This window comes from Schistocerca americana, chromosome 7 (genome assembly GCF_021461395.2).
Source record: "Schistocerca americana isolate TAMUIC-IGC-003095 chromosome 7, iqSchAmer2.1, whole genome shotgun sequence".
Classification (NCBI taxonomy): domain Eukaryota; kingdom Metazoa; phylum Arthropoda; class Insecta; order Orthoptera; family Acrididae; genus Schistocerca; species Schistocerca americana.
The window spans coordinates 516,445,121-516,460,433 of NC_060125.1; the positions used below are offsets into that span (position 1 = coordinate 516,445,121).

General features: G+C 39.8%; 1 protein-coding gene across 2 annotated transcripts in view; it reads right to left on the reverse strand.

The window, feature by feature from the left end:
- The window catches only part of LOC124623187 (ras GTPase-activating protein 1), a 148,524-nt gene that overhangs the window by 12,750 nt on the left and 120,461 nt on the right, over nucleotides 1–15,313 (reverse strand). The window contains exons 16-17 of one of the 2 annotated variants that reach the window (XM_047148993.1): nucleotides 2,402–2,568; nucleotides 2,093–2,218 (exon numbers count right to left, since the gene is read on the reverse strand). In XM_047148993.1, coding sequence (XP_047004949.1) covers nucleotides 2,093–2,218; nucleotides 2,402–2,568 — 293 coding nt within the window. Of the gene's footprint in view, nucleotides 1–2,092; nucleotides 2,219–2,401; nucleotides 2,569–15,313 lie in introns of those variants that run through there. The other variant, XR_006980679.1, reaches the window with a different exon arrangement.

Genomic DNA, 15,313 nt, shown 5'->3' on the forward strand with positions numbered 1-15,313 from the left:
TATCCCATGAGTTTTGGACACCTCTGTGCATTACTGGGGCTTTCACTACATTCCATCGTGGGTACACTCCTCACATGTTAATGACTTCCATTCAGTTTACACACACAATGCTAATTATCAGAAGTAAGTGATGTAAAAAGAATAATATGTTTCCTCAGTTTTAAGCATAGAAAAAAAAGTGGCACAGTATATACAACATCACACAGCTTCTGTAAAATACCAGCTTCAAGAACAACAGTGCTTGGAATCACCAAAAAATCTTAAATAGAAGATATGGAAGGTAACCTGATGAAGATACTCAACAGGTTTTTCTGCTGTTTTCGAAGGTGAGGTTTTATATCATAATACTCCAAGACATCTCACATTAAAGGAGAAAAATTCCATATTACAAGTGTGCCATAAAAACGAAACATGGTACTCGTCCATTACTCTCAGGACAAAATAACATTCAGAAACAGAATGGAAATCACAGGAAAGTGGTCAAACCTTGGGATAAAGATCAATCTAAGAGGGGGCGGGGGGGGGGGGGGGGGGGGGGGGGGAGGAGTTACGAATAGGTGGTTTGATAAAACATGTGATAAACTGTAATCTGCTGAGATGTGGGCTGAAAACAGAGATTATTACAAGGGTAAGAGACCTGCTAAAAGATTGTAGCAAGGAAGAGAGCCTAGAAGGCAGAAAGGAGACATAAAATAATGAAAGGACTCATATTGCAAAGTAAAAGTGGGAGAAATGGAGAAGTAGGTAGCAGAATAATCTCATGAAATGATACCATATAGTCGAAAGTGAAGCAAAATATACCGACTATGAGGCTATCATATACCACTAAAACATAAACATATCTACATAAACAATATACTATACAATAGAAGCAATTAAATGACAAATTAGGATGCAAAAAACCTGAGCCATGAGATGGAGGAATAACATAACTCATATTAAATATCTGGTAATGGTTAAACTTAATAAAGGAATTAAGTAAAACTATGTTCCCTGTGGAAGGTAGTTCTGTGACAGGAATGGCGTAGGTTAACAACACAGGTGGAAGAGTACTGTCAGTTGCATAGGAATGGAGCAAGAAATACAAGAAATAAAATGAAACATAAATGTAGATATGAATGTCAAAGGACGGAAGGAAAGGCTGAATTATTCACTTATGAATGTAGTAAATTGAAAAATATGACAAGAGAAGTGAAGGATATGAAGGTATGTTAAAGAAAACAGAGGAGGGAACAGGTGACAATGTTTATCCTACAGTACCACGAAAATATACAGAGTGACAGTGAAATTAAGTGGCTGCAGGTTAGCAGTTGTAACTAGGACAAATTTTGTGCAGCACCCAGATTGATTTCTGCAAGGGACAAGTGTCCTCCCAGATGAATGGAAGGAAGCCTGGAAATATCTGTGTACACGAACAGACAAAGCACATGAAAGACCAATAGATGAATCTACATTGCAAGTAAAATTGTTCAAATGATCCTAAACACATATGTAGGGGAGTGCTGTAGGAAAAACACTGGCAGTGTAGCAGCCACAATTAACCTATTTCCAACAACATGTATCAGGAATGCTTCACAGCAGAAGGCAATGTAGTGCATATATATTGAATGTTCCCTGCTAAGATCTCTGCACACCAAGAGCATTGGTCAGAAGAGAATACATTTTCTGCAGACATATGGTTCTGCTGTGGTATAGATAACAGGGTGCCCCACAGTGTGGGAGAGAAACTGGGAACTCTGAAGTATAAATACGCTGGAAGTATGATTCCTGTGGGCCCAAAACATCTAAATTGCACATGGATTCACCATGAAATTCTGGCAGCATGTGAACCAAATGCAATGTCATGTAGAGCCATAGTGAAATCGTGCCTAACAATTTGACCAAAGCCGCACAGGTGCAGGTGATAGTGATTGGGAATAACGGTTATTGACATTGAACACAGATGACAACTTCCAGGCAAACTTTTCAACAAACTGAAATACAATTTTGGAGGAAAGATATTTTCCAATGATGAGGAAGTTCGTGCTGTAATTCTTGAATCGATCTGTGACCAAGGAGCAGATTTCTATTGCCATCTGAAACAAGATGTTACCTGGCTTTTGCTAAGGGCTTGTAGTTCCTTTAGATGTGAGACACATATGTGGTGAAGTGTGCCTAAATCTCGAGCTGGATCACCTTTAATCCTTGCCTCCTCAGGTTCAGGCTTTTCTGGCAAATTCTGAAATGACATAATTTATAACAACAATTAAATTTTAACTCCAATGACATGTTAATCATTTATGTAAATATACAAATGAATTCTGTTTCTCAAATATTTGTCCAAAGTGGTGCAAACGGTCAAGTATACAAAGCTTCTAATAATTAGTTATGAACGTAAATTAAAACCTTCAAGCAGACTTACAGACAGCTGATCCAGGAAAACAACCATGCGCTCTTTGTTTTTGAGGATAAAGGGGTTGACAACTTCCATGTAGGGTTCCTTCCCTCCAAATTCAATGAGATTAGCAAGATTTTGAAGGCACTTAGCAACCATTATAAGAGATCTTGCAGCCATAGGTGGTGGAGGCTCTGTAACAGATGAAGATAACAAATTATGAGATATATATGCAGAAATGTTGGCATTACGGATTACAAAATTTTTCTCCTTTTCTTTTCAAAGCAAAGATCATACAATGATGAACTGATGACTTACAGATTTCATGTTTCTTTCAAAGGGACAAAGAACAAGAATATAAATGTATAGAAGTCGATTGTGTAGCTTTAAGAGATGAAATAGTGAAGACAGCAATAGGGTCTAATATGCAAGAAGAAAATACCTTGTAGAAATTCTTGGATAACACACAAGATACTGAATATATCTCACCAATTACATCCTCATGCATAACTACTTCTCCTTTGATAGGAAAATATACGAACAAATCTGTGGCACGGGCATGACACCCATACGGCATGCTCATATGTCAACTTGTATATGGGCCATGGAGAAGAAACCTTTCCAGTCTTCCAAGCTCAAACCCCTTGTCTGGTTCACTGATGAGATCTTTGTGACCTGGACCTATGGCCAAGACATCTTCATTCCCCACAGCCTGAACACCTTACCTCCCCTTTTCTTCATCTGGTTCTCTTCAGTCCAATGTGCTACCTTTCTAGTTGTTGACCTCCCCTTCTCTGATGGCTCGATCAGTACTTCTGTCCATATCAAGCTCACTAACCATCAACAACACCTGCATTTTGACAGGTATCATACCTTCCAAACCGAAAATTCCCTCCTATATAGTTTGGCCATCTGTGGACGTCATATCTGAAGGGATGGATTCCCATGCCCAGTATGCTGAAGGTCTCAGTAAGACCTTTATTGGAGTACAGCAAAGCAGCCACACTACCCACATTAATATGTACCGAGATAGGTGGAAAAAAAACTGCATACACCATCAAAGCAAAGAAAACAAAACATCATCTTAACAAAACAAAATTTTATTTTTTTTAAACATCAAAGATAATCCAGTCATGTCACAAATATAGAATACGTAAAGATCTCTCATCCACTTTTTTAACTTTAAACACTTCTTTCCTCTAAATGATATCTAAAATTAACCACGTATATCATTTCAGATGTAAAACAGACAAAGAATAAAATAATGGAAAGGCAGCCACACACCTACAATGATCAATACATGGAGCACAGTAACGCATAACAGGAAACGGCATTCAGCAATCAATGCCTGGAGCACATTAACACATAACAGGAAACGGCATTGACACCAGCTTTCGAGCATTAGCTCTTTTTCTAGCAGAAGTAAACACATTCCCATAGCCACGGCAAGCAGAAGTAAACACATTCCCATGGCCCTGGCAAGACTAATTCCCCCCCCCCCCCCCTCCAACCACTCTCCCTTTTCATCTTCGTCTCCCCCCCCCCCCCCCCCCCCTTTCTCCTCCTTTCAGTATCCAGCACCTGTTTCTGTTCTACCCTCTGTACTCTTTTTGTTTTGTTGAATGATGGAATCATCTGTCCAAAGACCTGCTCTTTCCCACTACCCCCCTCCTTCCAGCCTTCCCTACTCCCTCTGCATCTCCATCAACTCAGGCAACTGCTTTCAATAATTGGTTCAACACAGAAATTAGCTTGATTTTTTAACTTTTTCCAGAGTTACTGAACAGAATAGAAGGAGTGAGCCATCAGGGAACTCTTCAGTTTAGACATGAAAGTGCGTAGATTACTGACAAAGATTTTTGAATTCTTGTGGCAGCTTACTGAAAATGGATGTAGCACAATAATGTACGCCTTCCTTCAAAAAAAGCCAAGGAGGTGCATTCCTAACGCAGATTGGATTTCTGCCTGATATTAACTGAGTGAAGGCTGCTAAATCTTGGGAATAAGCTGATATTGTTAGCAACAAATGACATTAAAGAAAATATGTATTGAGAAGCCAGTCAGAATTCCCAGACTACTGAACAGGAGTTGACAAGAGATTCATAAACTTACACCACGCATTGCTCAAACCACCCATTTATGAGCCAAAAATACTCTCTTTGAATCAGAAGAGTTACCCCGAAAAATTTGTCATTAGTAAATAAAAATGAGCTAAGTACACTACTTTCCCTGTTGAACTATCCCTTATTTCAGATACTGTTCTAATGGTAAATAAAGCAGCACTTAGTCTTTAAACAAGATCCTGAACATGGGCTGGCCACGACAGCTTACTGTCTATCTGAATGCCCAGTAATTTGAACTGTCCAGTCTCACTACTCATATGCCCTTTCTGTTGAATTGTGGGTTAGAAACTGTAAAAACTTAATCTTAAGTGTTTCTGAGCTCCACACATTGATCCATTATAGAAGAAAGATTGCCTTTCCCTTATTTTACATATTTAAAACATAAAATATTCTTACAATGACATTCACGAATATTCTGATTCAGTGGGTTTGTTAAAAGGTCAGCTTGATTTTTATTAATTGAAATGTACTGAATGTCAGTCTCCCTGATTAAATGGCATTTCATGACAATTTTTTTATGTTCTTTTCTTGATTTATCTGTATGGTTCTTGGAGTGTATAACTGTGGCTTGATTATCGAAATGCTGCTCGACTCCAATCAGTTCTTTCAGTCAAGGCTCTTCAGTAACTCTCTCATCCATACCATCTCTCCTGTGCAGGCTGCCACGGCACCTATTCTACTTCCACTATGCTCTATGCAATTGAAGTTTGTTCATACTCTTCAAATAGACTGGAGATTCTGCCAGAATTATCATGTACCTGGTAATACTTTTTCAATCATCTTTGTAAGTAGCACAATCAGCATCAGCAAATGCTGCAAGTATTTGACCAGTGGGATAATATGTAAGTTTGTAGAGTGCTGTTTCTTTCACATTTCTTAGTGTCCTTTTTGTTTTGCTGGATTAAAAAGCTTCACATTAAATTTTAAACAATATAATGACAACTTCGCCACCGAGAAAGCTATGTCTGATCATGTGCCTTGTGAAAGATAAAGGCTCACAATACGGAGGGTTTTTAACTTCATTGTCACACTTCTCTTCAATGAAATTTAGTTCATTTCTACTGGGGGTCTCGATCCCTAAGCATTCTGAAGTCTGAATCTGTCAAGCAGTTGATTAATATATTCCCTCAGAGAAAGACTAATTGTTCCATATTCACTGTTCTCAAATTTCTCTCCCAATGTGTGACACCGTGCCCATGTGCTTGGTTTCAAAGTGACTTTCTAGAAGAGTTTTCACCTTTTGCCTTCTCTCTTCATTCTGTGCAAATGTAAGCATGTCATCCAGTGCAAATGTAAGCATGTCATCCACATATAATGGCAGATTAACTTTCCCTGCCTTTACACTTAATTTGTATACACATAGCTCTATACCATTTTGAACAAATCCTAGTTTTTGTAACGAGTTATTTAAGTGATCATTTCAGCACTTTGTTTCAGACTATATATTTACTTGCTTAACTTACAAATCAAAATTTTGTCTCTCTTGATGAAACTTTCTGGCTGGAGCACATATCCTTTTTCCTTTCATATGCTATGCACATATGTACCTTACTCTTCACATCATACTGATCAATACGCCAATTTTTCTCAAAAATAGCTGCTATCAATGCATGAATTATTTCAAAAGTCGAAACAGGACTATGAATATCATTACAGTCTATGCCTTCTACTTGACTACATCCCTTTGCAACCAAACCAGCTTTAAAAATTTTCTTCTCAACAGTTGTCTTCTTTTTATATACTCCATACGTTTTGTATTGGAATCATATCAGATGGTAGCTCAACCAATTTCCAAGCATCATGTAATGTACCTTTATTCAGGAAAAGTGCAATTTCAGAGATTGTGTGTCCATAACGTTCACAGGATGCCACCTGGGTCAGCCTCCTGGTGCGCTCTGGTGAACCGCCAAAGAAACAGTATTATTTAAGCGCTCGCAAACGAGTGCTCAGTCTATTCTGTAATTTGTATTACTGTTGTCGAGTCAAAGTGTACAGTTCTACGTGAAACCTGTACTTCATTGTATCTCATGTGTTACCCTATGAAGTACTATGTTCCATAAATCATGTTTGTTCTTGCTATAGCAAACTTGGCAATGAGTGAGGGATATGTTTTCTCCATGTGTTGGTGTCAGTGAAAGGCCTCCCAACAAACGTCTTGATGTAAGAAATACTACAATAAATTATTGCCCAGCAGCAAGGTTTCACGGATCAAAAGCAGGCTCTCGTTACCACTCTAAATCAAGTGGCATCTGTGTGTTCATGGCAGGTTAGTCTCCTATCAGTGCAACTTAGCCCTTTCCGGTATATGATGAACTGGCTGAAGCTTGGGACACCTACAAGACATGGTCATGCCATCATTTCAAGGTTTTTCAGGTGGGCGATGCATACCTGTGTAGTGCTTTCTTTCTTTCCTGGCTTTTGCCATGCATTTATCAGTTGTTGGGCCAACTTGCACCTTTACAAGAACTAGCAATCTTTTCATTTGATGAAATGTGCAAGCTTCTCTCAACCTATTACTGTGACAGAACGCATGTCATTGGGATGTGTGTAGAGTTTTTTCATTGTCAGAAATGCCCAAACTAATCTTACAAAGACTGGCCTGCAGAATAGCATGGGTTGAGCCATCACTGTGAATTTGTCACTAGTAGCAATCATGAATCCTACACAGATCACGTGGCACGTGATGTTATTATTAGTCTCGCCCAGAGAGGAAAATCCAAGAAAAAGCGCTTCAATGCGAGAATCCATCGCTTATGGATGTGCTCAATATAGCACAGTCCTTTGAAGTGTCACGGGCTGCAGGTGATCAGATTGCTGCATGGGGGGAGGTATTGGAAGTTACTCAGTCAACCCCTGTTTAGGCCGCATTCACAGTGGCACCGACAATGGTCATCAGATGCCATTGCCTGAGGTAGCATAATAAAAATGGCTGACAGCTTGGTCACAGTGCTTGTAATCTCATTCATCAGTTTTTGGTGGAGTTGAGGAGGTTAGGTTAGAATCTATTCTATGTATGAAGTTGGTTAGATTTTAACTTCCAAATGGATACCATGACACTTTGTGTTTGTATACAAATACTGCAATGCAATCTTTGCTATTAAAAATACACCAAATGCAGGTCAATGAGGTATAGGGCTGTCTTGAAAAGAAAGTGGTGAGTACTGTAAACTTCGCTGCACTTTAAACATTTTCCCAGTGGACTTGAGAAAGAAAGAAACCATTTTTGGGGTGCTAGAGTGAAAATGTTAGCTTTTATATTAGTATTTACGGCATCATAAATGGCATCCAATGTATCACACAAGAACTTTGGAACTGTACTTTTTAGAACATGGTAGAGGCATAGTTATTGGAATGATGTAATTGCCAAGTGTCAAATATCAAAGTGTCACTTCTAGTTTTACTTGAGTCAGAACTGCACCTTTAATGTATCGGATTTTTCAATAGAACTCGAACCACACCTCCATAAGTACAGGGTGTTTCAAAAATGACCGGTATATTTGAAACGGCAATAAAAACTAAACGAGCAGCGATAGAAATACACCGTTTGTTGCAATATGCTTGGGACAACAGTACATTTTCAGGCGGACAAACTTTCGAAATTACAGTAGCTACAATTTTCAACAACAGATGGCGCTGCAAGTGATGTGAAAGATATAGAAGACAACGCAGTCTGTGGGTGCGCCATTCTGTACGTCATCGTTCTGCTGTAAGCGTGTGCTGTTCACAACGTGCAAGTGTGCTGCGGACAACATGGTTTATTCCTTAGAACAGAGGATTTTTCTGGTGTTGGAATTCCACCGCCTAGAACACAGTGTTGTTGCAACAAGACGAAGTTTTCAACGGAGGTTTAATGTAACCAAAGGACCGATACAATAAAGGATCTGTTTGAAAAATTTCAACGGACTGGGAACGTGACGGATGAACGTACTGGAAAGGTAGGGCGAGCGCGTACGGCAACCACAGAGGGCAACGCGCAGCTAGTGCAGCAGGTGATCCAACAGCGGCCTCGGGTTTCCGTTCGCCGTGTTGCAGCTGCGGTCCAAATGACGCCAACGTCCACGTATCGTCTCATGCGCCAGAGTTTACACCTCTATCCATACAAAATTCAAACGCGGCAACCCCTCAGCCCTGCTACCATTGCTGCACGAGAGACATTCGCTAACGATATAGTGCACAGGATTGATGACGGCGATATGCATGTGGGCAACATTTGGTTTACTGACGAAGCTTATTTTTACCTGGACGGCTTCGTCAATAAACAGAACTGGCGCATATGGGGGACCGAAAAGCCCCATGTTGCAGTCCCATCGTCCCTGCATCCTCAAAAAGTACTGGTCTGGGCCCCCATTTCTTCGAAAGGAATCATTGGCCCATTTTTCAAATCCGAAAAGATTACTGCATCACGCTATCTGGACATTCTTCGTGAATTTGTGGCGGTACAAACTGCCTTAGACGACACTGCGAACACCTCGTGGTTTGCGCAAGATGGTGCCCGGCCACAATGCACGGCTGACGTCTTTAATTTCCTGAATGAATATTTCGATGATCGTGTGATTGCTTTGGGCTATCCGAAACATACAGGAGGCGGCGTGGATTGGCCTCCCTATTCGCCAGACATGAACCCCTGTGACTTCTTTCTGTGGGGACACTTGAAAGACTAGGTGTACCGCCAGAATCCAGAAACAATTGAACAGCTGAAGCAGTACATCTCATCTGCATGTGAAGCCATTCGGCCAGACACGTTGTCAAAGGTTACGGGTAATTTCATTCAGAGACTACGCCATATTATTGCTACGCATGGTGGGTATGTGGAAAATATCGTACTATAGAGTTTCCCAGACCGCAGCGCCATCTGTTGTTGAAAATTGTAACTACTGTAATTTTGAAAGTTTGTCTGCCTGAAAATGTACTGTTGTCCCAAGCATATTGCAACAAATGGTGTATTTCTATCGCTGCTCGTTTAGTTTTTATTACTGTTTCAAATATACCGGTCATTTTTGAAACACCCTGTATTTGAAACTGTTTTGCTGAAGTTATTTGAAGTTGTGCAGATATACGTCAATCTTCAAAACTGTGATTCAGCACACGTGTGCAAGATAAACAAAGTTTAGAAGAAGATACTCTGAACACTTAAAGCACTGAAAAGTGGAAAAAAAATGTACGTATATCACATTTGCAAACCACTTTATGAAACAGAACCATCATTCTACTGGCATAAAAACAGGAGTAAGCAGTAATAATAGTTTGTAGACAGCTAATGTCCACCCACCACAGCTAAAAAAGATATGTTACAGTGAATTTAAGCATAAGATACGCCATCCTTGTTACTTGAACGAATTAGTTTTTGAGTTTATAATCTGCGCAACAAACCGATTATGATATTCTTCATCCTCAGAATGGCACAAACTCCTCATTTGACTAAACTTATCAGTTTCTTAGCTAAACAAACATCGTTTTTTGTGTTATTTCACAATTTTATTATTAATGTTACTGTACAACCTAGGTTTCGGGTTATAAACCCATTTTCAAGTAGATTACAGATTTCCAAAGATGATAATGTGCAGATAAACATGATGACAAGGCAAAGATAATCATCTTAACTTCTTAAAGTATCAATCTATAGTTTAATGCAAAATTACTTCAATACCATTTTTTAACAAATGACATACATTATTACACAATTCAGCAACTACACTAACATGACAGGACTAAAGTTATGCATCAACCAAGAACTTTTTAACTACAAAGGACTGGGGTCCAAAGTTCTGTTCCTATCCTGGGGTTGTGATCTCATCTAAGAGAGATGAATAATTGAATTGGGTTTGCTCATTTAACAATAGGTGTGGGGTGTAAACATCTGTCTTAATTTCTAAAATTTCTAATTGGTTGAGTTTAGCCCCCTTTTCCTCTGTGTGTAGGACTTTTACATTGATTATGTATTTGTGGTGTCCTTTAAGCCTAGTACAGATTGACCTCCCCGTCTGCACAATGTAGCAAGAGTGACAGTCATGGTATGTGATTTTATAAACTTCACTTTTTGTGATGGTTGGCTGCTTGACTTTTGCATTGAACAAGCAACTACCTATTGTCTGAGAGACATAGAAAAACATAGAGAAACCATTTGCCTTCAAAATGTTACTTATGTTATTTGATGTTTTCCCTATAAAAGGTAATCTGAACCTTTCCTTTTCCAGTTTGACTGTATTTTTCATTGGGGACAGTAGGAACCTGGCTTGCTTCTTCTTCATTTTACCTACAATTTTATCAATGATGTTGGGGTTAAATTCATTATTTGTTGCTACTGTTTTTACTGTGTTAAGTTCCTGGTCAAAGTCTTCTTGGGACATAGGGATAGCGAGGAGATTGTGTATCATGTGATCCCTACTGTCCTCGATGAAAAACACAAACAGGAAAAGGAATGGTGCAGATAACCTTTTACAGGAAAAACATCAAATAGCATAAGTAGCAGTTTGGAGGCAAAATGGGTTTCTCTGTGTTTTTCTATGTCTCTCATTACATAAGAATGCTAAAAATTATATGGGTAGACTGGGTAAATAAAGAAGATGTACTGAATTAAACTGGTAAAAACAAAAATTTATGGCACAACTTGACTAAAAGAAGGAACCAGTTGAAAGGATTTTCACCAACGTAATGTTAATTTGCTAATAATTAGCTCAGTAAAGATTAGTGGTGACATCTGCATCATGGTAGTCTTTGGAATGAAGGCCACACCACCACAGAGGAATTACAGCCTAATAATGCAAACATACTGTTCCTTCCAGAAACTTCCATTATTGTTAATGCAATTTTTAAGACAGATATAAGTTGTGGAATGAAAAAATACCTTATTAAAGACATTTTATTCATACTTTCCCTTGATCTGTGTTTATGATAAGAATACACGCAGTGTCAGCAACCTTGGCATAAACAATTAAATAATCAGAAGACTCAGCACTCTTGACTGTCAAAGAAGCTACAGATGGGCGCTACCGTATCAGTCTATGACGAAATGTGTCTGTCAGCACCATTAAATTCTTTAAAGCAATATTAGATGATTATTGTATTGCTTTACGTGTTTTTTTTTTATACTAGCTGAGTATGCAGTGTTACCTGGGTATGTACTTATTCTAATCTTCTATTATTCCATATACTCCCCCCCCCCCTCGATCTGTCCATCCCCTCCTGCCCCCCCCCCCCTCTCTTTCTACCTCTTCCACACATCCCACTCTCTGACCATCTCCTTCCCCCCTCTCTGTCCATCTGCATCTATACCCCTCTTTCTTTCCATCTCCTCATCTTTCCTTTCCATCTCTGCCTCTCCTCGTTCCTCTGTGTCTCTCCATTTCCTCTTCGCCCCTTTATCTGTCCATTTCCTCCTCTCCCTCTCTCTGTCCATCTCCATCTCCTCACTATCGTGTCGACTTCCTCCTTCCCCCTGTCTGCCTGGCCAGCTCCCTCCTCCTCTCTTCTCACCCCCACTGCAGCAGGATTGCTGGTTCCTACGCCCTTAGCATTTCTTTCCAGATAGTAAGTAATATGTGTACCAAGTTTGGCTGAAATCAAATCAAGTGTATACGAGGGGCTTCTTGCCCTCAGCTTTGCCCGCATGTGTGTGTCACATACATTTAAAATATTTCACAGATATTTGTACACATACGTCACCTGCATTTCTAGCAAATTTTGCCCTGCGGTTTTGCATTTACACACCTCAATGGTAAAGGCATTATATCTCCTGAACTGTGCGTTGTGCAATTATATAATTTTGCAGGTACATTCAGTGGTAATTGTGAAACCATCAGCAAAATGTGTTGCAAACAGAGTTAGTAGAAAAGAAGTAATAAATTGAATAATCATGCCTGATGCGGCAGTTTAGCTGCATGAACACTAAAAATGTAGTAAGCTATAAACTTTATTCTTTTCATCATTTTGTGGTGCTATTAGTGAGAAAAAGTTTCGAAGATACTTCAATTGTGAGTAAAGTTTGTTGCAAGCAACTGAGTGCTCGCATTCTCAAATACTGGACGAATATAGTCCGGCTGTTTGCATATCATGAGCTGCACTTCTTTTTCACCCCTGCTCTTACTCCTTTGAGAGGTAGGTGGCTCTTACCCCACAGTGGTTGTTTCCAGACAATAAGTGATATGTGTACCAAGTTTGGTTGAAATCAATCTAGTGGTTTAGGAGGAGATGTGGTACATATGTACATATATATGTACACACACTTTTACAATACGTATGGATTATAACGTGAAATAATTGAAGATTCTGCTTTTAAATACAGCCAAAGATTTGTTGTATGTCCGCTGAGCTCTATGGTGAATCACATGACGTTCTGAAAAGTGCATAGATTGAACTTTTGTTCACAGTTCATGTAAAGAGAGAAATAACAAGAGTGTTTTATTCACTAGACTAGCTGTCAAATCCGTTATTGCCTGGGTATTCATTTTGCCAATTTTATATCACAAATGAAAACAAAAACCGAACTGTGTTTGTAGTGTAATATCAAAAACATTTCATTTGCTAGTATTTGTGAAAACACCTCACAAATTATGAAACAGTCGTACAAAGAAATATGCACAACGTACAAATGTGTAAGTACAGTATCCCTGACAGTTTCTGTACACAGGGTGCAGCTGCTTCACACATCTATAATGCGATTTTGTGCAATCTCCATGGCAACATCTCTTCATAGCTCAATAGACAGATACTGTTTTCATCTACAGTTACTTGCTTTTCGCAGTTGAAATCTGTCAAAAGCACCATCATGTGTCAGGGATTTCCTTAAGTTGACTCAACTGTAAGATTATCTTAGTAGTAAAGAATAAATGTGTTTAAAACTTCACACACGGTATGGAAGTTTTTCATGCATATCGGTGTTTATGACATCATATTTTCTGAACTACGATAGGTAGGTGGTTCTTACTCCGACACTGATAGTTGGCTGACAGGTATAAATATGTGTACCAAGTTTGATTGAAATTGATCCAGTGGTTTACGAAGAGGAGTGTAACACACACACACACACACACACACACACACACACACACACACACACACATTTTTATTATACACTATGTGATCAAAAGTATCCGGACACCTGGCTGAAAATGACTTAGAAGTTTGTGGCGCCCTCCATCGGTAATGCTGGAATTCAATATGATGTTGGCCCAGCCTTAGCCTTGATGAGAGGTTCCATTTTCGCAAGCATACTATCAATTAGGTGCGGGGAGGTTTCTTGGGGAACGGCAGCCCATTCTTCACGGAGTGCTGCACTGAGGAGAGTTATCGATGCTGGTTGGCGAGGCCTGGTACAAAGTCTGCATTACCAAACGTCCCAAAGGTGTTCTGTAGGATACAGGTCAGGACTGTATGTAGGCCAGTCCATTACAGGGATGTTGTTGTTGTGTAATCACTCCACCACAGGCCATGCATTATGAACAGGTGCTCAATCGTGTTGAGGGATGCAGTCGCCATCTCCGAATTGCTCTTCAACAGTGGGAAGCAAGAGGGTGCTTAAAATGCCAATGTAGGCCTGTGCTGTGATAGAGCCGTGCAAAATAACAAGCGGTGCAAGCCTCCCTCCATGAAAAACACAACCATACCCTAACACCACTGCCTCTGAAATTTACTGTTGGCACTACACATGGTGGCAGATGGTATTCACTGGGCATTTGCTATACCCATACCCTGCCATCGGATCGCCACATTGCGTACCGTGATTCGTCACTCTACACAACGTTTTTCCACTGTTCAATCATCCAATGTTTATGCTCCTTACACCAAGCGAGGTATCGTTTGACATTTACCGGCATGATGTGTGGCTTATGAACAGCCGCTCGACTAGGAGATCCAAGTTTTCTCACCTCCCGCCTAACTGTCATAGTACTTGCAGTGGATCTTAATGTAGATTGGAATTCCTGTGTTATGGTCTGGATAGATGTCTGCCTGTTACACATTATGACCCTCTTCAACTGTCAGAGGTCTCTGTCAGTCAACAGACGAGGTCAGCCTGTACGCTTTTGTGCTGTATGCGTCCCTTCACATTTCTACTTTACTATCACATCAGAAACAGTGGACCTATGGATGTTTAGGAGTGTGGAAATCTTGCGTACAGACGTATGACAGAAGTGGCACCCAATCACCTGACCACGTTCGAAGTCGTGAGTTCCGCGAAGCACTCCATTCTGCTCTCTTGTGATGTTTAATGACTACTGAGGTCTCTGATATGGATTACCTGGCAGTAGGTGGCAGTACAACGCACCTAATATGAAAAACGTGTGTTTTTGGGGGTGTCTGGGTACATCTGATCACATTGCTTATGTATTGATTTCACACAACAGGTGGATCTATTATTTCTAATGTAATCAAAATTTGAACACCACTGATTAAAATTAGTTAATCTGTCTCCTTCTAAAGTAATGTGAAAAGTTTAGGGTTTAATATCTCACTAACAAACAGGTCATCAGAGACAGAGTTAAAACTCAGATAGGACAAGGATGGGGTAGGAAATCTGCCATCGTCTTTTCCAAGGAACCATTCTCGCAGTCACCTCAGCCAGTTTAGGCCAAACCATGGCAAACCTAAACTCAGATAAGGGGCAATGGATATGAACCATGCACTGCCAAAGAGCTCGCCCAGTGTCTTACCCACTGCACCATGTTTCAAAGCATTTTCTAATGAGTTAAGCCATTCAATGGCAAATATTATTTATTTTTTGCTATTACAAACTAAATCTCCAACCTACTTACCTAATGCACAGTGCATAATACAAACCGTATTTGTGATAAGTATTAAAATAATGTGTTCCTGAAACTAT